We start from the raw sequence: 22,282 nt of genomic DNA, 5'->3' as shown, positions 1-22,282 counted from the left end.
ATCTTGTAATAAGCTATAATGGAAAAGAATCTGAAAAAGAACATGTGATTATATCCATATATCTCTCTCTATATATATATCAATATATATACCTACATATATACATATATCACTTTGATGTACACCTGAAACTAACACAACGTTGTAAATCAACTATACTTGAAAAAAAAAAAATCCACTGGTTCAGCTTCTCTGGAGAACCCTAACACAGTGGACCTGAGAGGCACTGTTTCCTGGCCTCCACAGTCCTGCTTCACAGTACACATATTGACTCTTCACACAGATTTGAGAGCACCTCCTCTGTGGTTCCTGTGAGCCTCTCTTGCTGAGGGGAAATGAGAAGGAGGAGGTTAGTGGAATGAGCTACAGCCCCCACCACTACAGGTGATCTCAATGCCTCCACTGGTACTCATCTCCTTTCTCTCCTCCACCTTGGCAAGTCTTTGTGGCTTGCTTGATGGAGTAACCCAAATATCCTTGAGAGGGGCTAGCCAATAAATATGAAAAGATTTGTGTTTCAGACTATTAGTCTGTATATTACTGTCTCATTGGTTTTCATTTTTAAGTCTTAAAACAATCATTTCAAAATAATTTTTAATGTAATGTTAAATAAGAGTGTGCAAATAAAGAAAATCTACTAATTGAGGTAAATCCCAACTTATCACAGTCCAAACTACATACTCTTTTTGAGACAGCATATCTCTTTTGCTAATAAGGTAAAACTATTAAGTTCTCTATGTCCTTGTAAGTTGAATCTCCTACAGGAGCAAGAATAATCATATAAAGGGCTGGAAAATCTGCCTCCATTGAATCAAATACCAGGCTGTCCCCAATTCAACAGGTTATATAAATAAATCTGTTTGAGAAAGAGCTTTCCTTGGCAAAACAAATTAGAATGTATGTTTTAGCTTTGTCAAACCACACAAAGAAAATTATTAAGTATAAACTCAATTGAATAAATCTTTATTGAGCTCCCAGGGGGCGCACGAATTTAGGATCTATAATTTACATAAGTAGAAAAGTGTTACTTTAGCCCCTTAACAATTAAAAAAAAAAGCAAATTACAACTTCTCTATATATTTCAAGTGAATCATTTAATGTGAGTGAGGCTCAGTTTGATATTACCATAAGTATTAACAGATGAAAATGGGAAAGTATAAACATTTTCCCTTCTATCAAAAACGGGTTTGATGCCAGGATAAACTAGCCTGTTGGTTTAACAATAGCTGATTAAAAAGGCTAGAGAATCTGGAAGTAAAAAATGTACTTGGAAGCAATGTCCTCTGAGGGCTCATTCCCCTGAGGGCAGCAAAATGCTGAAAAATTTAACTGGCTCAAAAATTATACTGAGAGATCAAAAAGAAGAGTTAGTCACAGCTTGGGAAAAAATTCTGAGAACAGATGACACTAAATGTAGTGAGATTAATAATTCCAAAGTTTCCCTGGAGTTATAATAGCACTCTGAGCTAACCAAAGGGGCTATAACCTCATGCTCCTTTGAACAGAGTGGTTTTAAATGATAGATTCTCCAGTGCACCAACTGTATTTTCAAGTATAATTCTAGTATTTGTACCTAGCAATACAGAAGAAAAAGCAGCAGGGAGAAAGTGTCAAGTATATAGGACATAAAAGGGTTTGGCAGCCCTAGAATTCCCAGTTTGAATCTTTTTCATCAGGAAAATCCCATTCCGGCTCAGTCCAAGGTGACACTGGAGGTGGTGCTGTTGATGGCCTGTGACAAGCAGGAGGCAACAGTGAAAGTATTGAACTCTGGCTTTCTTCCTTCATCTGTTAAAGAAACTCAAAATAAGGCTGTTGGTACATAAATTCAATACATTAGTTTTTTTTAGTAAAAAATAACTTTTAAAGAAATTATGTTAAATGTGTTTAAATTGTTTTTAGGTATTTTCACTTAAACATGCCTTTGATTCTGGTCATCCGAAAACAAGAAGAAGTAACAGCCAAATAAACTGACTTTTATCAGAATTATTTTGCCCTTACATCATTTCTAGCCAATATAGAAAAATAAAATGTCTCTACATTAATCAAAATATAAGCTGAGGATAAAGTAACACATGATGATATTCCGTTTGTCTTTACTCATTTTGTTTTGCTGAATGGAAATATTTTAGAAAGTCTGTAATTAAACTACCAAAAACGTTTTCTTCTTTTTAACTTTACCTTATAAGAAAATTATTAAGAATCTTAGTAACCGAACTGTCCCATTAAGCCAACAAAATGATGTGACTTTTTAGTAGTATTAAAAAACATCTAGACAACAAAGATAGATCAGCTCACCTGTTTGAAGAAAACATGGGATAATAAACTGCTTGCTGATGGCCTGAAATTTTTTTGAAAAAATTATTTTAAAAAAGACCTCATATTAGAATGTAGATTTTTTTGGTGTAAACTATGTTAGAACTTAGGTTTAGAGCTATAAAACTCAATACACAAAAATTAAAAGGAAAAAATAAATGTAAGGAAGCCCAATTCTTAGCTTCAACCTTAACTAATGGGAAGAATTAATTCCAGAGATAACCTTCAATTAGTCTGTAACTTAACATTTATTAGGCACTTACTAATTATAAGGAACTATACTAGGCACTAAGGGGCTTAAAAAAGATTAAAAAGACACACACCTTACTTCCAAAATGCTAACGCATTAGTTATCTGTGATAATAATTATTGTAATACCAGCAACTAACACTCTTGTACTGCTTGGAAGTTTCTAAAATGTCTTAACATAAGTGCAGTAATTAACGTCCAGAAAGATTAACTGATTTTTACAAGGTGACTTGGTTAGGAAATGATACAGCTGAGACTGAAGCCCAAGTCTTCTGACTTCTAATCTAGTATCCTTCCCATTTGCTCATTGTCTCCACTTGCTTTTAGCATTGGTATTTTCTGGATTAGGCTACTGTATAGTTTTTTGATGAAAAGACTGATAAAAGATTTGAATTTGGCAAGAAGGAAATATAAAACTTCTATAAAATACTTCTATAAAACTTCTATAAAATATAAAATACAAGACACAGATATTTTATGCTATTTAGAAGTGACCAATATTACCTTTTCTCAGGGTCTTGCTGCAAACAGAGCTGTACCAAGCTAAGGAAGGCAGGAGAGAATGTTTTTGAGGGCGGTGTTTGCAATCTGTCACTATTTACTGTGCGAGTTCCACTGGAGACATGTACACTTTCTCCAATCCCAGAGTCTACACCTGATCGGGAATTTTTCATTCTGGATTCTGACTGAGGGAAAATACTGATATCCAATGGGCTATAAGGAGGACCTTTCAGTTTCTGTAACAACATCTAAAAGAAAGAAAAATTTCCTTCAATCCTTTTCAGGCAAAATATTAAAGCAATAACAACAACAATAAAGGTCCTAAGAGTCTACAGCAAAGATGTTTAAAAGAAATTATCTAGAATGTAAGGGATCTTATGAAAGGTAAGTAGTTCAGGGATTTTAGAGCATTTACCTGAGTCCTGTGCATGTCCTGGAAAGGTACCTGCCCACTGGCCAATTCACATGCTGTAATCCCAACGCTGTAAATATCTGACTTTACATTATATCCATGTAAATCCTGTAGAACAATTAATTTGAAGTCCTTTAGTGTAAATACCCTTTAAAAAGTTACATACAGGGTTTCCCTGGTGGCGCAGTGGTTAGGAGTCCGCCTGCCAATGCAGGGGACACGGGTTCAAGCCCTGGTCCGGGAGGATCCCACATGCCACGGAGCAACTGGGCCCGTGCACCCCAACTACTGAGCCTGCGCTCTAGAGCCCGCAAGCCACAACTACCGAGCCCGCGTGCCACATCTATGGAAGCCTGCGCGCCTGGAGCCTGTGCTCTGCAACAAGGGAAGCCACCACAGTGAGGAGCCCGCGCACCAAATGAAGAGTAGCCCCTGCTCTCCGCAATTGGAGGAAGCCCGCGTGCAGCAACAAAGACCCAACACAGCCAGAAATAAATAAAGTAAATAAATTTATAAAAAAAAAGGTTACATACATATGCTTTTTTGATAAAGGGTGGTGAATAATAATGGAAAAAACTCATGAGAAATCAAGATATACCTAATATTTGGTATACATTTAAAAATTCCTAACATAATTTTGACAAGAAAGAATAAAAAAAGTCTTGCAGTAGGCCTTTCATCAATCCAAATATAAGGGCACAACTGTCCTTCAGTCAAACTCAGAAGACACTTAAGACACATAGACAACCCAATGCAATGGCCACACCTGACCTGTCTCAGTAGTTCTGGACTCAGCCACGGCTGCACTGATGTGCTGAACTGTGGGAAATCATACACAGCCCTATGCTTCTGTCCATGCTTAACCAAACTATGCAGATGGGACAGGCCAGAGAGGGTCACTAGGCCATCACCAGAAATGAGGATATGGCTGGCTTTAATACTCCTAGAACAAAAAGAAACAATCCTAAATACTAAGAAATTGGCCAATGCAGAAAGAATAAAAATCTGGTCAGAATAAATCCATGTATTCCCTTGGAAATTAAATACTCCTTAGAAGTTATAATTTAAAGTTAAATGCAATATTATCCAATAAAAGATAGCCTCTCATGGTATTAACAAAATTTATAAAGATATGTCTAATGTAAAAATTTCCTTCATCAAATAAATTATAAAAGAGCCTTGTTTTTCATCCTAAACACGGAAACTGGAAACTAATAGAGCAGGATGGCCAATAGTCTGGTAAAGTATAATAAAACCTTGATTAATTAGAATACTGTCTGCTAGAAATCCTCAGTTAACCAGAATGCTGCTAAGAAACAACAAACAGTAAGAAAAAAGCTTTGAGGTGAAACAAACAATAAGAAAACAAGCTTATTTAAAAGCAACTTAATTAAAAAGGAAAACAAAGTCCCAATGTATCTTAGAACAGCATTGTTTTTAACATTCAGCCAATTACTTCTGCACCTACAGTTTGGCAACAAGAGAACTGATATTTAGTATGATAATCTCAAAGTGCTACAGAACACTTAAGAAATCAAAGGTTTAGTTACAATCTGTATATAATATAAACATGACATAAAACTGAAAAGCAGATAAAGCAGCTCTTTATTTGCTTAAGGAAAAAACAAAACACAAGAGTTAACTAGGATCCCACTCCCCACAGCTTATACCCCAAACAGATAGGTTCTTGTAACGCTCATTATTGGGACTTGAGCTCTGCGAGGACTGGCACTCCACCCCAGCACTGAGCACAGCACTTGGCACAGAGGAGGTGGTCTGAACATTTCTGGTGAATGAACTATAAAATGTAAGCATCTACTATACATATTGGTTCTTTCCTCCATCAATTTTCATTTGCAAGTTTCCTATCCTCCATTCTAACACTCAATTGCTCCTTCCTAAAAGCTCCCTAAAAGACTTCTTCCTCTCAAATTCTTTCACTTTGTAAAATACAAATAAATAAATACCTGTGAATACAGCCATTTTGATGCAGATAGTTCAACCCTCTCACTGCTCCAAAGAGAATGTTTCTTATTAAAGTTTCACTCATTCCTTCAGGAAAGTAAGTCCTCAAGAGTTGACTTGCTGAACCTGAAAGAAACCCCTGAAATCTTTAGATGAACACTGAAAGTGATTTTGCTTCTAGCTATGTTTTAAATGTTCTTATCAACCATAAATACACACACATGCTCGCACGCACACGTGTTACATTTTAGAGTCTAACCACTTTCTTATGCCAAGGTAATTTTCCTTCACCAATCTTTAAAAAGACTTTTCTAATGACATGCTAGAGATTAGGAAAGTGAATTAACAATATTCAATATTACTAAAAAAATACATACTGTGTGAGAACATATATATTTTAAATCCACAGGCAGTTCACAAAAGCTATCCTAAAAATCAAAGCTCTAGAATCCATTCATTTACTTATTCAATACACCTACTGAACACCACTTGTGCTAGGTATTTTATGACCACCTGGGGATACCAAAATGAAAAATACACACATGATCCTGCCCTCGAGAAGCTCAAATCCAGTGAAGGAGACAGGTACACATGCAGATGTTTACAATACAGTGAAATAAGTTTACAATGCAGAGAAACAAGGATAGGGATGGTGTGCACAAGTAGAAAAACTACTTTTGCTTGAAGAATAACAGCAGCTCTCCACTGCGAGAGAGGAAGGAAACTGAAGGGAAAAAGACAGCTTGTTCAAAGGATTGACTTCTTGGAGAAGCAATCAGTGGTGGTTTCAATGATCATGAGACCCATTCTACGTTTTTTTCTGAAGACTAAAATTCAACATGAACCAGATATAAAAATATATCATGAAATCTAGAATTGGCCATCAGATTTATAAATTAAAAGTAGTGAATCATAAATCTAAGATCACACTCATCCTTATAATTATAGCATCCAGGCTAAACCATGAATTATTTTACCTAAAATGAGTTTTCTTACCATAGGCCATAAAAGGAGAAATAACCCAAAGCCAGCTGCCAACAGTGAAAACAGTCCAGTAAGTTGTAATATTGGGATGCCGGAAAAAGTGGGACAGAATCACTGCTTTCTAGTACAGAAACACAAGAGACAAGACATTTAAAAACAACCTTTTTAGCTGATTCACGTTGTTAAAAAGCAGAAGCTAACACACCAGTGTAAAGAAATTGTACTCCAATAAAGATGTTAAAAAAAAAAGGGAAATGTAAATAAAAATAAAGTGGATTTAAATAATAAAACAAACCAAAAAAACCAACCTTTTTCCTCATTATGAAGATAACAGCAGTAGTGGCAGCTTATTAGTACTAATAATGGAGCTTATTAGTACTAAGCACTGTTCTTAGTGCTATCATGTCTTTAAATCTCACAACCACTACACAAAGTATGTGACATTATAATTCCCATTTTACAGAAGAGGATACTTAGAAACAAGCTAGAAAACTTGTCCAAAGGCACATAATTAATGAAAGTAGGATGTGAACTTATTACACAGTCTGACTCCAGAGAGGTCATAGTCAATAACTATACTGTGTTCTTATGATAGAAACATTTAAAAAATACATTAAAATATGAATATAAAAAGTCACTTCTAACATTAAATCATAGAACCACTGTTAACATTTCAGTATAATTTCTTCCAGTCTTTTTCTGTGCAATATACATGTGCACATATAAATAGTTAAAAAAATGGGATAATATCAAAACAAAATCCTTTCCCTCTTTATTTCAAAAATGATTAGTGACAATTGAAATGGTATTATAATATTCCTGAAATGCAATCTGTTAAAATTTATCAATTCAGAAGCTAATTTTACTTAGCTGGATGAAAAGGAAACTGTTTGCTTTTGTTTTTTCTATTTCCCTATAGGACTATTTGTGACTGGACTGACGAGGGGTATTTAAATAAATTCCAGACCAGTGTTCCAAATATGATATTCATTTGAAGGAACCTATAGTAGTTACCAAAGTTTGAATATATTTGCTCTTTCATGGATCTGGCTTCCAAGTATTCTTTCCAATTCTGTAATTGCATGTTTATTAGAAGAAAGAAATCTACCTTTCTCTAACAGAACTACTAATTTGCGAAAAAAAAAATTCTTATAGGTGTAATCTTCTCAAATAGACATTAAGTTAAATGTATCTTTTTTTTTTTTTTTGTATTGTTACCTGTAAAGCTTTCAGGCGTTCTTCAGTGCAGTTTTCCAGATTTGTAATTTTTACAGTGACCAGTGTTCCTGTAGGAGTATGCCGTGCAAGATGGACAGAAGTCAAGTTGTCAAATCCTCTTCCTACAATCAGACGTAAAACTTGTGTTAATGACCAAAGGAAAAAAACTGATAATCTGGAGTTCATCAAAATTAAAAAATTAAAAATTTTGGCTCTTCAAGAAAACACTGTTAAGAAAATGAGAAGGCAAGCCACTGATTGAAAGTATTAACAATATTTATATCTGACAAGACTTACACACAGAGTACTATATAAAGAACTCTTATAGCTCTATAATAAATGACAAACATCCCAACTAAAAATTAGGCAGAAGATTAAATAGGTAAGCCACAAAAGAAGACACAGAAGTGGCCAACAAGCACATGAAAAGATGCTCAAAATAGAGGAGTAGGAATTAAACACAATATACCATTACACACCTATTGTAATGGTTAATATTGTGACTTGATAAACAAATTGTTACATTCAAACAATGGAATGTTACTCAGCAATCCCCTACTCCCAGTCCCTGGCAACCACTGATGTGATTTTTGTTTGTCATGTAAATAGTATCATAGGGAGTACAGTTTTTTGTGTCTGGCTTCTTTCACTTAGTATAATGCTTTTGAGATTCATCAATGTTTCAGTAGTTAATTTCTCTCTATTGCAGAGTAATAATCCATTATATGTATATACCACAATTTATTTTTATCTATTCATAAATTGACAAATACTTTGGTTGTTTTCAGTTTTTTGTGACTACAAATAAAGCTGCCAAAACCATTCTTTAAGTAGACATATGTTTTCATTTCTCTTTGGCAAATATCTGCAAGTGGGATTGCTAGGTCGTGTACGTTTAACCTTATAAGAAGTTGCCAAACTGTTTTTGAAAGTGGCTGAACCTCTTTGCATTCCCACAAGCCACGTATAAGTACTGCAGTTACTTGACATACTCACCAGCATTTGGTGTTGTCAGTTTTTAAATTAAAAACACCTAGAATGGTAATCTCTTAATAGACACCTAATAAATGTTAGTTTCCTCCCTCTCTCCACAGTCACCAAATTCTGTCACTTTTATTGTTGAAATGCAGTTAATCTGAAATTCATCCCTTCCTCCCCAGTGACAAGCATCACTTGCCTTAACTCAAGTGCTGTCCTTGTTCTCTGGATAGATGCAGTGACTTCCTCACTATGCCCTGCATTCTTGATCAGGACATGCACCAAAACTACTGATGGAACTACTTCAAAAGCCTGTGCCTAGGTCCCATTCACCAGAAATTTTGATTCAGGAGGTCTGTGATGGGATACAGGCATTGCAATTTTTAAAAAGACTCCGGTGATGAGGATGATACTTCTGGCTGTAAACCCCTGATATACTATATCTTCCAGATTGCTGCCTGGAACTGCTGCCAGTTGTCCTTCTAAATTCAACATTTTATCAAAAGAAAGGTACTACAGTGCAGCAGCTGAGAGCTTAGACCTTACAGTCACAACAGTTTGCTTTCAAATCACTAACTGTATGACTATTACTTAAATTCTCAGAGCCTCAGTATCCTCATCTGCAAAATGGGAGGGCTAAAGGGGTGAAATGAAAAAATACATATAAAATGTTCAGCCTAATGCCGATTAGATGCTATTATTATCATCATCGCTATTCCACAATGTCTCTCTAGTAGAGACGATAGATTCCAAACCTTTCCTTAAATCCACTGAGTAATGAAGTGGGCACGTTGCGGGGCTGACAGAGAGAGTCTGAACTTCTATATATATACCCTATATGAGGTCTTTCACAATGTGTTCCAAGCCTCCTTTTTCAGATTTATCTCCTCCTACTGCCTACTCTCCCTATGTTCCTGAGTCTAGGCACAGAGCAGCTATGTGATAGTCCTCCCTCAGTCATCTATTGGAGTAATTATTTTTTTACCTTTTTTGGATTGACACCATCTGAAAAGTCCTTTCTAATTTGGGGGCATTTTCCACCAGTGCTATTTTAGAAAAGGTCAAATCCTTATTTCTCTTTTGGTCACCCTGACCTGGGCATGGGAGGGTCAATGACATAAGCTTGGTCAATTGGAGGACGAAGTGAGTGACAAAAGAAGCAGAGGCAGTCAGAACTCACACTTAAAACTTAAAACCTTACCTAAAATCCCATTTTTAGTAGAAACTTTTTTCAGTTAAGTTGGAACTCACCAGTGGGGTCCAACATCATCTAGTGGGGTTAAAGTACCCTACTAGTGTACATTAACTAGGCTGCTCTTATGCTGTGACCCAGGCTATGGTTCTAGTCACATAGTTTCTCTTGGTTTCTTCCAAGCCCATTTCTCTAGCCAATGATTCTGTGAGTTAGCAAAATTGTTCAAAAAATTCTTTTAGTTTAAGTAGTCAGGACTGTTTTTTGTTGTTTGAATAAAAACCCTGACTAGAATATTTAGTAAACTTTTCCTCATGCTTCAGGATCCAGCCCCTTTTTGCTATCTTCCTTGACTCCTAGAAGAGTCGAGATGAACAGGTGAATGCTCCATCTTCTCTGTTCCCATAACACTTAGCGCACCTCTACTATAGTACCGTCCAGTGCATAAGACAAAGCTATCTTTCATGTTCGTCTTCCCAGAGAGGATGTGAACTCCTCAAGTGTTTTACATGGCTTTATATTCCTAGCACCTGAGATAGTATCTCTTTGTATTATTTAAGAGATGTTTCTGAATACTCAGAGCAACTTTTCACAGGTATAAGGCTAAAAACAATAACTCAGCCGGTTCCAAACTTAACTGAAAAAAGTTTCTACTACGAATGGGATTTTAGGCAAGGTTTTAAGTTAAAAGAAAGTAATTTGGTTAAAGGACTGTAACTGAAAAGATTTACATGATTTGATTTAAATCAGACAAATGATCAGAAGTTCCCCACAATAAAAATACAAATAACAAATGCTTAGATTATTTAGTGTCTTCCTCCTCTACAAGTACTTCAGTGAAAAAGTAAAAATTCTAGAAGGTAATCTTGAAAAATATCTGGGCTACTGTTTTACAGATAAAATTAACAGATCCGTTTGACTGACACAATTAACATTTAGTTTTATGCTGTGGATAACAACAGAGACCTGCCTACAAAGTAATCTTTTTGTCATCAATTTCATTTCTAACAATGATGAGTCAATTAGATGCAATCCAGAATGATTACCTATTTCCACTTGGAGTTCATAGTGAGAAACGTTGGTGGAACAGATCACTTCACTGGCTCTAGTGGATGGAGGCAACAAGGAAAGGGTTGGCTCATCAACCTGCATTGTTTTAAAAATATGAAAACAAAATAGGTATAAACTTTTTGGTGCCCCAATTTGGTCCCCTACTCCAATGTAAAATACTGATATTGTCTTTTCAAGCACACAAGTGCTCATTAGGAAGGCACTGAAAGGTGGCTTAAGAGACTGTTTTAAGATCCATAAAGTATTTACAACAGCTAATAAGGGATGCTAGTTATAAAGCTATCAGCCTGTGAAGGGGGAGAGGGCTAGAAAAACAGATTTACAGGTACTGAAGAATACTTTTCAGCACAATTTCCAGGAAGCATTCTTAGGAGTTTCTAAGAATGGCTGTTGACTCTTCAGGGTATCTAATAAATATATCAAGGGAAGAAATGAAAGGACCTATGAGGAATATTCTATTCTGGTGCTCTTGCTTCAAGTGGTTATCAGTTACAATCACTACACATACACGTATCTGCTCAGCTAATGGAGGTGTTAACAATCAAGGAACAATTTCCATACTAAAACCTATTAAAAGAAGCTGAAGACGTTTTTCAAAGATGAGATGAATCAGAAGGGAGGTCAGAAAGAAAAATAAGCCTCAAGAGATGGGAGAACAGGATAGGGTACAGAAGTCCTGAGTTAATGACCATGTACCACTATGGCCTTTCACGGGATACTATGGAGTCAGAGTGCTAGGTTTGCACCAGATCCCAGTGGCACTGAAATAACATGCACACAGGAGAAAGAAGAGGCCAACACCACTGGCATCATATGATAGCCATGAGGATCTCTAAAAGGACACCAGTGCTCCGAAAGACACTTAGCAGCCTTTACAGGCACCAGCAGGTGGCAAGAATCTTGTTACTACCTCCAAGGTAAAGAGAAGGAAGAAGGGAGTTAGGAATGACATTACTATGTACTAGGAATTCTGCTATTTTGTACATTTGATTCTACATGTTCCCCAAGTTTTTAAGAGAGCAGAAAAATATAATTGTAAGCTCATGGTAAAAGGTGAATAATCTGCAAGAGGGATGAAAGGCTATAAAAAGAAATTCTACCATACGATTGGAAATAATCCCAATGAAGAAAGAAATCTAAATAAATCAATTCAATTTCTTTAGAACAAGTAGTCTTAAACTCAGATTTAAAGAACACATATAAGAGAGAGAAGGAAGAGCATATAGCAGTTTAAAAAATGTTTAAAGTGATAAGCTATAAGTCTGTCAGGAAGGCTAGAGCACAGAATGAACTGAGGCTTACAGTTCACTGCTTGAAAAAAATGGCATCAGGTTACCAGATGATGGATTGAAATAAGGCTAATCAACCTATACTTTGCTTCCATCAACTCCATTAGGGAAATAGACTTCTTTAAACTAGAAGCACTTAGGTTGTAATTAAGTAGCTGAAGCTCAAAACAGGTTGTTTTAAATAGGTTCAAACCTCCAAACCAAAGACAATTACATCTAGGATATTAAGTCTGCAAATATAGTAAAACTCAGATGAGAAACCCGAATGGAAATAGTCAAACATTGACTCAATTTTCAAAAAACGGAAAAAAGGATAAAGGGGCAAGCTTGATGCTGTTGCCCAGTAAGGTCTGGTATCAAATCACTACACAGATGAGTTATGGACACTTAAGAAAACAACATGGTAATCACAAGAAGACAATATAGGTTTACTAAGAGTAAATCATCTTAAAACTAACCTCACTTCTCTTTTTGATTTCATGACTAGTTAGAGAATTAGAAAGCAAAAATCATGGCAGGGTCCTTGTCCTTGTCAAACTTTTTAATAACTTTTTGAACTAAAAATTCAAAAGACCTGGTTAATGAATAATCTGGGAAAAAAGTCATGAAAACAATACCATTTACAATAGCACCAAAAAGAATAAAATACTTAGAAATTAACTTAACCAAGGCAATGAAAGACTTGTACAATGGAAACTACAAAACACTGCTGAAAGAAATTAAAGAAGACATAACTGAATGGAAACATACTTCATGTTCAAAGATTGGAAGACTTAATATTATTAAAATCTCAAGGGATCCAGAATAGCAAAAACAATGTTGAAAAAAGAACAAAATTGGAGGACTCCCTCTTCCTGATTTCAAAACTTACTACAAAGCTACAGTAATTAAAACAGTGTGGTGTTGACACAAAGACAGACATATAGAGCAAGAGAACAGAATAAAGAGCCCAGAAATAAACCCTCACATATATGGTCAAATGACTTTTGACAGGTGTGCCAAGACCATTCAATGGAGCTAGGACAGTATTTTCAACAAATGGTGCTGAGAAAACTGGATATCCAGATGCAAAAGAATGAAGCTGGACCCTTACCTATACAAAAATTAACTTAAAATGGATCAAGAAAATATTTGTAAGTCATGCTTCTGATAAGATGTTAATACCCAGAATATAGAGAGAACTAAAATTCAACAACAAAAAACAAACAACCCAATTCAAAAATGGGCAAAGGACTTGAATAGACATTTCTCCACAGAATACATGTGTGTGGTCAATAAACATATGAAAAAGTGCTCAACATCACTAATCATTAAGGAAATGCAAATCAAAACTACAATGAGATACCACCTCACACCCTTTATGATGGCTGTTATCAAAAAAGCAGAAAATGAGTATCGGAGAGGATGTAGAGAAACTGGAACTCTTGTGCTCTGCTGGTGGGAATGTAAAATGGTACAGCCACTGTGGAAAACAGTATGGTCGTTCCTCAAAAAATTTAAATAGAATTACCATACGATCCAGCAATTCCACTTCTGGGTATATACCTAAAAGAATTGAAATCAGGGTCTCAAAGAGATATTTGTACTCCCATGTTCATAGCAGCACTATTCACAATAGCTACAATGTGGATGCAACCCAAGTGTCCACCAACAGATGAATGAATAAGCAAAATGTAGTATATACATATAATGGAATATTATTCAACCTTAAAAAGTAAGAAATTCTGCAGTATGCTACAACACTAGTGAACCTTGAGGACATTATGCTAAGTGAAAAATCTCAGTCACAAAATAACAAATACAGTACGATTCCACTTATACTGGTACTTAGAGTAGTCAAAGATCAGAGACAGAAAGTAGAAGTGTGGTTTCCAAGAGGTGGGGGAGTTATAAGGGAAGGAGGAGCTACTGTTTAATAGGTACAGAGTTTCAGTTTTACAAGATGAAAAGAGTTACAGAGATGAATGGTGGTGATGGTTGTACAATATTATGAATGTATTTGATGCCACTGAACTGTACACTTTAAAATGGTTAAGATGGTAAACTTTATGTTATGTGTACCTAGCACAATAACCCCTCCCACAAAAAAAGCAGCACTTGTGGAAATTTCCTGAGTTCTAGGCCTCTCTCTTGGTAACAGCAAGGAGTCAACAACAGACACTTTACTTTCTAAACACTACCTGTCTGAAGGGTAATACTTGAATGAAAACTAGGATTGGATACTATATCCTATTGTACAAAAAGGTACGTAACTAGAAGACTACAGTATTAGTGAGTAAAAAGTGAAATGACAAAAATGATGACAACTGAAGATAAGGTCAGGATAAATTTATAAATAGGATTAACTGGGATTACTCTATTTTGTAGGACTAAGGTATCTGCAAGGCAGGTTCTATTTTATAGAAAGAATTATAATATAAAATGAAGATTAAGAGATTTAGAGGGGAAGATCCCAGAGAAATATTTATTTCTCAGCATGTTTCTTTAACTATTATTTAATACATCAGACATTGCCCAGGGATGATAAAGATAAAAAAGACAGGATGCCTATTTTATGGGGATCATGTGGAGAGACATATACAGCAATCATTGTGAGATAATATAGTAAATGCCATTTTATGAGGATGTCTAAGATCTGTAGGACCATAATAGAATTAAAGGTACAAGAGCAAAGGCTTCAGAGATGTGATAGTTGAGCCAACTCTTTAAGCATGAGGAATAATTTTAGAGGGGTATTTCAAGCAGAAATAAAAGTATGTGCTAAGACTCAGCAGCAATAAATGAAACTCAAACATTAGACATATTCCATACCATTAAGAGTCCTTATAAAACACTAACAAGTTTAGGCTTTATCCCATACGTTTTAGGAAACCAATGGCAATTTTAAAGCTGGAAAGTGGCACAAACAGGCCTGTATTGGTAACAGTGTTGAATACTGATCTGAGTGGAAGAGGAGGTTATATGTGTGTCTAGGAAACTAGAGGCAATGTGTTTACCTGCAATAGTCCAGGTGAGAGATGATGAGATTTGAGTAGTAGCAGTGATCAGGTGAAGGAGGGGATGGACTCAAGGGCATTTCAGAGACAGATCCGTAAGATTTGGTGTGTAACTAGATGTGGGGGCAGAGGAAGAGGCAGTGTGAGGATAACTCCGAAGTTTCTAGTTAGGGTGATTTAGTAGATGGATTTTCATTTGCCAAAGCAGGAAATTCAATAGGTCAGTGACGTTTTGAGAGATTAAGGTTTTACTCAAACTGCACAGAGATGCCTTTGAAAACGCTAACCAGAGGAATTCTACAGACACATCTGGTGCCCAGGAAAGAGTCCAAAGTTGCAGGTAAAAACTTGAGAATCATCAGTCCTACCTGATGACAGGGTCCCCTCACAACCTGAAGGAAAACCTCAGGCAGCTCCAGACAATCTGAAATCTGAGCAACTGAAACCACAGGAGCCGGTGAGACTGCTTAGGGAGAGTCTGTTTAGGCAGAAGAGCAGAGGCCAATTATAGACTTCTGGAGAATAGCTTATGTAGAGGAAGAAGAAACAGTAAAAGAAGAAAAGTGAAAGAAATGAGAAGTAAAGAAAAAGAGATATAGGAGAACCAGAAATTATATTCTGTAAAATGGTGTCACAGAAAGCAAAAGAGGAGTATTAATTGTACTTAACCATTTTCTTACCAAGTTTTGATGGGTACTGGTTTCAGACTGTTTTTCAGGTCTGAGTGATTCAACTTGTGTTCGTGAAGTGCAGAAACAATCCTGTAAATTCAGAAATATACTAAATAAGTGAAAAATAACTCACAAGATAAGTAAGGGTGGCATGTGGATACAAAATAGTCTGTTGACTGGGGTGAGGAGCAGAGAGAAAGGGCAACGTGCAGGAACCTGAATTGGAGCCAGGATTCATACTGTGGAGGTAGACAGTATGGGAGAGAACGGAGAAGCAGCTGGGTATGCAGAAGACAAATTTCATATCTGCTATAATTTTACTTGATGCTATCTCTGATTCTTGCCCTCTACCCTGGAGATAATAATATCAATTCATTTTTACTGCTGGTGTTAATTTTTAACCCTTTCGTAATCTTTGCAGTGTTTTTCTGAATATTTAGCTAGAGATTTACTCTGCTATGCTCATCATATTATTTTTATCTTGATCCTCAGATTTTCTTTTTCCCTTAAGTGTGGGAACCATGTTTATCCACATTAAACCACACATTGAGTATATCAATATTTGGAACCAATTTTGTTTCGTAAGGTGATAAACATCTCTAACCAACTCAAATCAAATTAAGAGACTTAGTTCCATTATCACAATTTACATTTTCCTGCATTTCAACTCAGTGTTCTGTTATCACATATTGTCAATAAAGAAATGTAACACCTACACATGTTAGTGGCATGAAGCTGATGTTATACTTATTTAGGAAGAAAAGGTATGTCAAAAGAAAAGTATAAACAAATTGTATCAAAGAGAATTTTAATTATTTTCAAGCATCTCATGAACATTCATTTTTATATGAACATTAAAGTATAATATCAAATGAGTCTTTAAGACAAGTCCATCCACATCTATTTTGCAGTCACTTAAAGTAATCAAACTTCCTTTAGCTTAAAATATGCCAGAATTTCTCATTAATCAAACTAATCATTTTCCCAGTTAGCCTAAATTACTGATTAAGTTGAATTCCTACAGTCTGTACATATCAATCTTACCACAATAATTTGACATATATCCCCACCGTTTTATGTAAAACTCACCCCTGAAGAACAGGAGCTAACAGTGTCAAGATAGCTGTAGAATCATTTCCTTTGCAAAGTTTCTACTGGTTTGTGTAGGGTGAATAAAATTTACAATATAAGTTTTTGAAGATACTTAATACTGTTGTTCATATAAAAAATAGCCACCAGTTACATCATTTATATATTATATTTAGTATTTACATATATTTTCCAACATTTGCCCTGAATCTTTCACAATAGTCATTCATAGTATTGTGTGGGAAAGGGTTAGCAGGCCTAAAACTGCTCTCCTTGGAAAGGCCTGTTTGCAAGGTTGACCCTTGGCTGGTATCTAGGAACTCGGATTTTGGAAAGGTTCCCACCACTCCCCAGTAAGAATGGATCATGGTATGCCTAAACTGTCTATACAAACAACATGGTTTATGCTGAACACCTGCTTTCTTTCTGGGAGTCTGGAATTTTGTTCCTGCTGCTCCTCTGAAAACACCACTTCTTAGCTGTCAAAAAGAGGTAAAACTTGAATGAGGAAGAATCCTTCATAAGCGAAAACATTTAACTTTATCTCAGTTACGCAAATATCTCACTGAGGAGAAAACATGAATGTTTTGATTCAAAGGATTCTAAATATTTCATTGCAAGAAGAATACAAAGTGAAATTATTAACAAACTGAACAAATATAAATGACCCTATCAAATTCTATTTTTCCAAAAATCCATAATTATGAAATAATAGATTACGTAAGATGTCCTTTCCCCCAAATTTGGAAGCCCTGGGCAACCACACAGCCCTTTGAATCTCAGTATCTCCATCTATCAAATGCCCTTTTACATCTCATCCAACCCACAAAATGACATAAAATTGTTAATCTTAAGTAATCCTTTAGAGCAGGGGTCAACAAACTATGGTCCACGAGTCAAATCTGACCCGCCACCTGTTTTAGTGCATAAAGTTCTACAGAAACACAGACACGTTCATTTGCATTTATTTGCATATTGCCTATGGCAGCTTTTACAAGAGTAACTTAATAGAGATCACATAGCACACAAATACTACCTGGCCCTCTAAAGAAAAAGTTTGCTGATCCCTGCTTTAGAAAATGAGGTAGATATTTCACCTCAATGTATTTTCCAGATATATAAAGCTCCCCTTTTAAGTAGATAAACTTTAAACATAAAGTAAATGCATTATATATTTTCCAAATAACTAACAATACAGTCTCCTAACTTCATAGTTCTGCCTCTCACACTTGGTGAGTGATAGAGTGGATTGGCAGATGTGAGTTTGAGCCCTGGCTCTAATTCTTTGCAATCATGGGCCAAACTCCACATGAGGATTAAACCACCTGCCCTGCTTACAATTTTGAAGACTGAGAGAGATATAATATACGAAAGTATTTGTAAATTACAAATCATCACACAAACGCACCCACCACTTTTTAAAAGATCACTGCTTTAATAATTCAAATATTCAAATAATGTATTATATTCTACATAAGACACAATGAAAGTCCTAAAACTACTTAATCTAGAGTAGATACCATGGACTTAATATAAACAAAAACCAAGTCAGTATCTATACATCATATTAGACAATGACCCTAATGTTTCCTGTCTTGTTAAGTCAAGGGGCTTATTTTTCATACTATTTTGCTTGCCTTTAGTCAGATGGAAATTTGTCAAAGGGATTTTTGAAAGATTTAAAGGATAAGGCATAGCTAACTGGATGGAAGAGGAATGTCTAAGGACAGTAAATGTATGAGAAAAAGTGGGTATGGGACAAAGGAATAGAAGTATATCAGAAAAGTATAGGAGAAGCTCTTTTTTAAAGAGACAAAAACTCAATGATAATTTAACTCATTTTTAAAGACCAGAAGTCTTTCAGATCAAAATAACATCTCAGAGCCTATGAATATTCCATCAGAGTATGCCTATGATGGCTTTGCACTAATATCTAATTACGCTATTGACACAAAATTAGATCCACACTTATAAAAACTTACCAAAAGAGACATTGAATCGCTTTAGTTCACAGAAAGTGAGAAAAATCCATCTACTCCAAAGATTTCTGCTTTATCTTCAAGATACAGAAATATCCTAGTATAAAAACAGAAGCAAAATAACTTAAATTTACACACAAATTCCTTAAAGATCTAGTTGCCATAAACCCACCACTATTTGGGCAGCTATTCTTTGACACAAGGACTACAGACATTCCTGAAAGGTGTCCTTAAAGAGCATTTCTGTTTACTGAACACTATTTGGGATCTGACATCACAACAGAAAGGCAGAGTGAAGTTGAAAGGAGGTTCTGAATATTTCCAAAGCCTCAATAAACCTGCATCTCTTCTTATCTTTTCTATACTACTTTTTTACAGAAACCTAAGCAAATGTAAAAGCAATACAGAAAGGCTATGTTGGACCCACTTTTAATACAAATGATCCCCAAGAATTTCCAATGGTTCTACATAGAAGTAAACTTTGAATCTTCCAAAGCTTCCTTATCTGATTAATTACCTATTAAATCATCTGGGGTCACTGACCGGCAAATTTGGGAAAGAGTCAAGATTAGCAACAGACTAGGAATTAATTATATTTTCTTCTTGCCATGTTTAAAAAAAGATTTTTTTTTCAGTTTTCATGTGAAAATAATATTTTCTGTAGGTTGAATATTTTTTACCTTATGATTCTTAGTTCTCATTTCCATTCTTCTTGGAATTTATTCACAGATAGGAAAGATATGCAGATTATTATACAAATAATTCCTGTCCACTTTCACTGATGGAGTATTAATCTCAATAGTTTATGAAGGCTCCAACAGATGCAGAGGTTTAAAATAGTAACTTATTCAGATTCAAGGAGCTACAAAAGCACCACCAAAAGTTTCCAAATCTTTCCTAATAGAAAGGGTGGCAATGTTCAAAACTTGCTAGTGCTGGGTATTCCCTTACACCTACCCAGTATCTCTTTCACCTAAATTGTGGTTCATTATTTCATTTTAATGAAGACCCCAAGTTAGATCAAGGCATCTGCAAACATCTGAACAAATGAGAAAGAAAAAGCTTTTGTAAACCATAGATATTATACAGCAGCATCCAATTTTACTGCTAAGAAAAGATGTCAATTTATTCAGGATATTCACTACAAACCAAAGGAAGAGAATGGGAAGAAGAAAAAAACCGGAAATGGTTTATTTTTGTCACCTGCCATTCATTATCATCAATTTAAGGCACTGGTGTTTGCTGTGTTACAAAAGGGGTAATGCAAAACCTGCCCTGATCACTTTCCAGGGTGATTCGGAGCAAATGAAATACTTTATCTGAAAGTGCTCAGAACTACCAAATACTGTATCAATAAGAGCTTGAGAAGATGCTCTGAAAGGTACCAAATGGTAGGACTCATTTGGAAAGTAAGTTGGCAATGTTTTGATAACTATAAAAATGTTCATCCCTTTTGACCCTGTAAAATTCTCACTTCTAGTAATCTATTCTAAGGAAATATCCAAGTAAATGAAGAAACCACACGCATGTAGAAAGTAATTACCCTGTTACCTGAAACGGTCAAGTATTCATCCCACAAGTGTTTAATGAATGGCTGCCATGGGTCAGGCACTGTGCTGGGCACTGGGGACACTCACTAGTGATCGAGGCAGACAAGGCCCTGACCACTTGGAGCATACATTCCTACAAGCAGAAAGATCAGGGATGTCGTGATTAACTGAATTTCCTGGTTCTCAGGACTTTGTTCCTTGCTCTTTCCGTGTAATATCAGTTAAGTTCTTTCTTAAACAACAACAAAAAAACTTTAAACTCCATTACATTATCTATTTTTCAGAAAAACTCATAAGCAGCGGACACAATCTGTGAGAATTGTCAGTACTCAAGGGGTTGCCCACGTGCGTGGCTTAATCCCAGAGGATTTTGCTTTAGATGTGACAGACTATTAAGAGATAATTTTCTGAGACATTTTGAGGTCAAGGCAGCAGCTGCCCCTGCTAAGAGACGGGGTGAGCGGGGGTCGCTGGAGGGCGGGGTATAGATCTGCCGTCATAATTTTCTCCTGCATGCTCTTTCACTAGGTATGAACATAAACCCTTTTCAAAAAATCATACTTGAGACTTGTATTTCTAAATGTATTTACAAGTATATCAGTGTGGTCCCTCACACTTATATCTCAAAAGCGAATTAGAATAAAGCTTTCTAAATAATTTAAATTTGTTCTAAAATAGAATGGTTCCTCCGAAAGCTTTAATCTGAAAGGTTAACACTTTCTGCGACAATCGGAAGGCGCATCTAAATTACAGAACTCGGGTTTTGAGTTAATTTAAGCATCCAACAGAGGCCCTTGTTACAGGGAATGCAAAAAAAGCCAGATTTAACTCTCTTTGCGGAGCTTTAAAATTACTGTAATTTTCAAAGTTATCTTGGGAACCCATAAAATCTTAAAAATTATAGCCACGCACAACTCGGTAGAATTTTCCAAACTTAGCATCGTGACTCAGGCTTTCAAAAAATATTTACTAAGCATCTACTGTGTGCCAAGCTCTATCCTGGATAGGCGCTGTCACCAATTCCAATCGAGTTCTGAGGAAAAAGGTACGCGACACAACAAACCCACGAGGGAAAAACACAACGCTGAACCTAAATACCGAGGACGAAACGCGGCTTGAGCGTTCAATTACGTAAAAGCTTCCTTCCAAGTCCTGCTTTGGGGGACTTTGCAGCGAACTCGCAGAAGGCGGCACACAGAGCCGGGCCGGAGGGCACCTCGGGTCTGGAGACTCCGCGTGCCTGTGAGTGCGGCCAAAGGTGACAGCAGGGGTGGGGGTGGCGCCGCGGGCGGCTGGGCCCCGCGCACCTGGCACCGCCTACCCCGCACGCAGGTGCCTCGGCCGCCGCGCGGCCCGGCACCCCGGGCCGACCCGGAGCCGCGCGGCACGCAGGGGCCGCTCGCCACGCCAAGCCGGACTCCCGCCACGGCTCCGTCGGCCGCCCGGGCTCAGGCTGGAAGCGGGGCGGCGAGTTCTAGCCTCGAGCTTCCGTAGGCGCGCGCTGGCCGAGCCGCGCTCCCTCACTTCGCGACCAGCCCGTAGCCCTTCCCCTCCCCAGCCCGGCCTCCCTCATTACCCTGGCGGCGACCGCGGCCAGCGGCTCTCCTCAGGCGGCCAGCGGTGCGGGGCCCGGGCGCCAGGCCCGCCCAGCGGCAAAGCGAGCGCGCAAGGCCCGCTCGCGGCACAGCCGCGGAGCCAGGAGGGCGGCGCAACCCGTCTGGCGCTGTGGGCCTGGAATTCTGCCCCAACCCCCAGCAGCCCTCCTGCACTGGGCTCGCCCCACCCTGGCCCCAGGGTCGCGGCCCCGCCCCTGCCCCCGCCC

The 22,282-nt window shown here is 37.1% G+C and overlaps 2 protein-coding genes across 6 annotated transcripts in view; one reads left to right on the top strand and one right to left on the bottom strand.

The window, feature by feature from the left end:
* Positions 1–947: 947 nt before the first annotated feature.
* STRADB (STE20 related adaptor beta) lies at positions 948–22,196 on the bottom strand. Of its 5 annotated transcripts, none has more exons than XM_036857604.1 (13): positions 22,037–22,196; positions 20,462–20,593; positions 18,914–19,007; positions 15,852–15,932; positions 10,862–10,961; positions 7,646–7,767; positions 6,440–6,548; positions 5,446–5,569; positions 4,250–4,421; positions 3,482–3,586; positions 3,070–3,314; positions 2,299–2,341; positions 948–1,788 (listed from the first exon to the last, which is right to left on the bottom strand). In XM_036857604.1, the coding sequence occupies exons 3-13, from the start codon at positions 18,923–18,925 to the stop codon at positions 1,645–1,647; spliced, it is 1,257 nt and encodes a 418-aa protein (XP_036713499.1). In that variant the 5' UTR covers positions 18,926–19,007; positions 20,462–20,593; positions 22,037–22,196; the 3' UTR covers positions 948–1,644. The 5 variants fall into 5 exon arrangements, with proteins under 5 accessions (XP_036713499.1, XP_036713500.1, XP_036713498.1 ...); XM_036857605.1 differs by lacking the exon at positions 20,462–20,593 and adding an exon at positions 19,868–19,949; XM_036857603.1 differs by lacking the exon at positions 20,462–20,593.
* TRAK2 (trafficking kinesin protein 2) overlaps positions 21,573–22,282 on the top strand; it is a 64,902-nt gene continuing 64,192 nt past the window's right edge. The window contains exon 1 of the mRNA XM_036857600.1: positions 21,573–21,591. The gene's annotated coding sequence lies outside the window, so the exon portion shown is untranslated. The remainder of the gene's footprint in view (positions 21,592–22,282) is intronic.

The sequence above is a fragment of the Balaenoptera musculus genome, chromosome 7 (assembly GCF_009873245.2).
Source record: "Balaenoptera musculus isolate JJ_BM4_2016_0621 chromosome 7, mBalMus1.pri.v3, whole genome shotgun sequence".
Lineage (NCBI taxonomy): Eukaryota > Metazoa > Chordata > Mammalia > Artiodactyla > Balaenopteridae > Balaenoptera > Balaenoptera musculus.
The sequence above is the reverse complement of the archived record's forward strand: the minus strand, read 5'-3'. Positions and strand labels throughout refer to the sequence as shown.

Bases quoted from the DNA above. Each gene is read 5' to 3' on its own strand.
- STRADB (XM_036857604.1), bottom strand. The intron at 10,962-15,851 runs GTAAGAAAATGG...AAAACAATGCAG, and splicing joins CCAGTACCCATCAAAACTTG to GTTGATGAGCCAACCCTTTC. The intron at 1,789-2,298 runs GTGAGCTGATCT...TTTCTTTAACAG, and splicing joins CCCATGTTTTCTTCAAACAG to ATGAAGGAAGAAAGCCAGAG.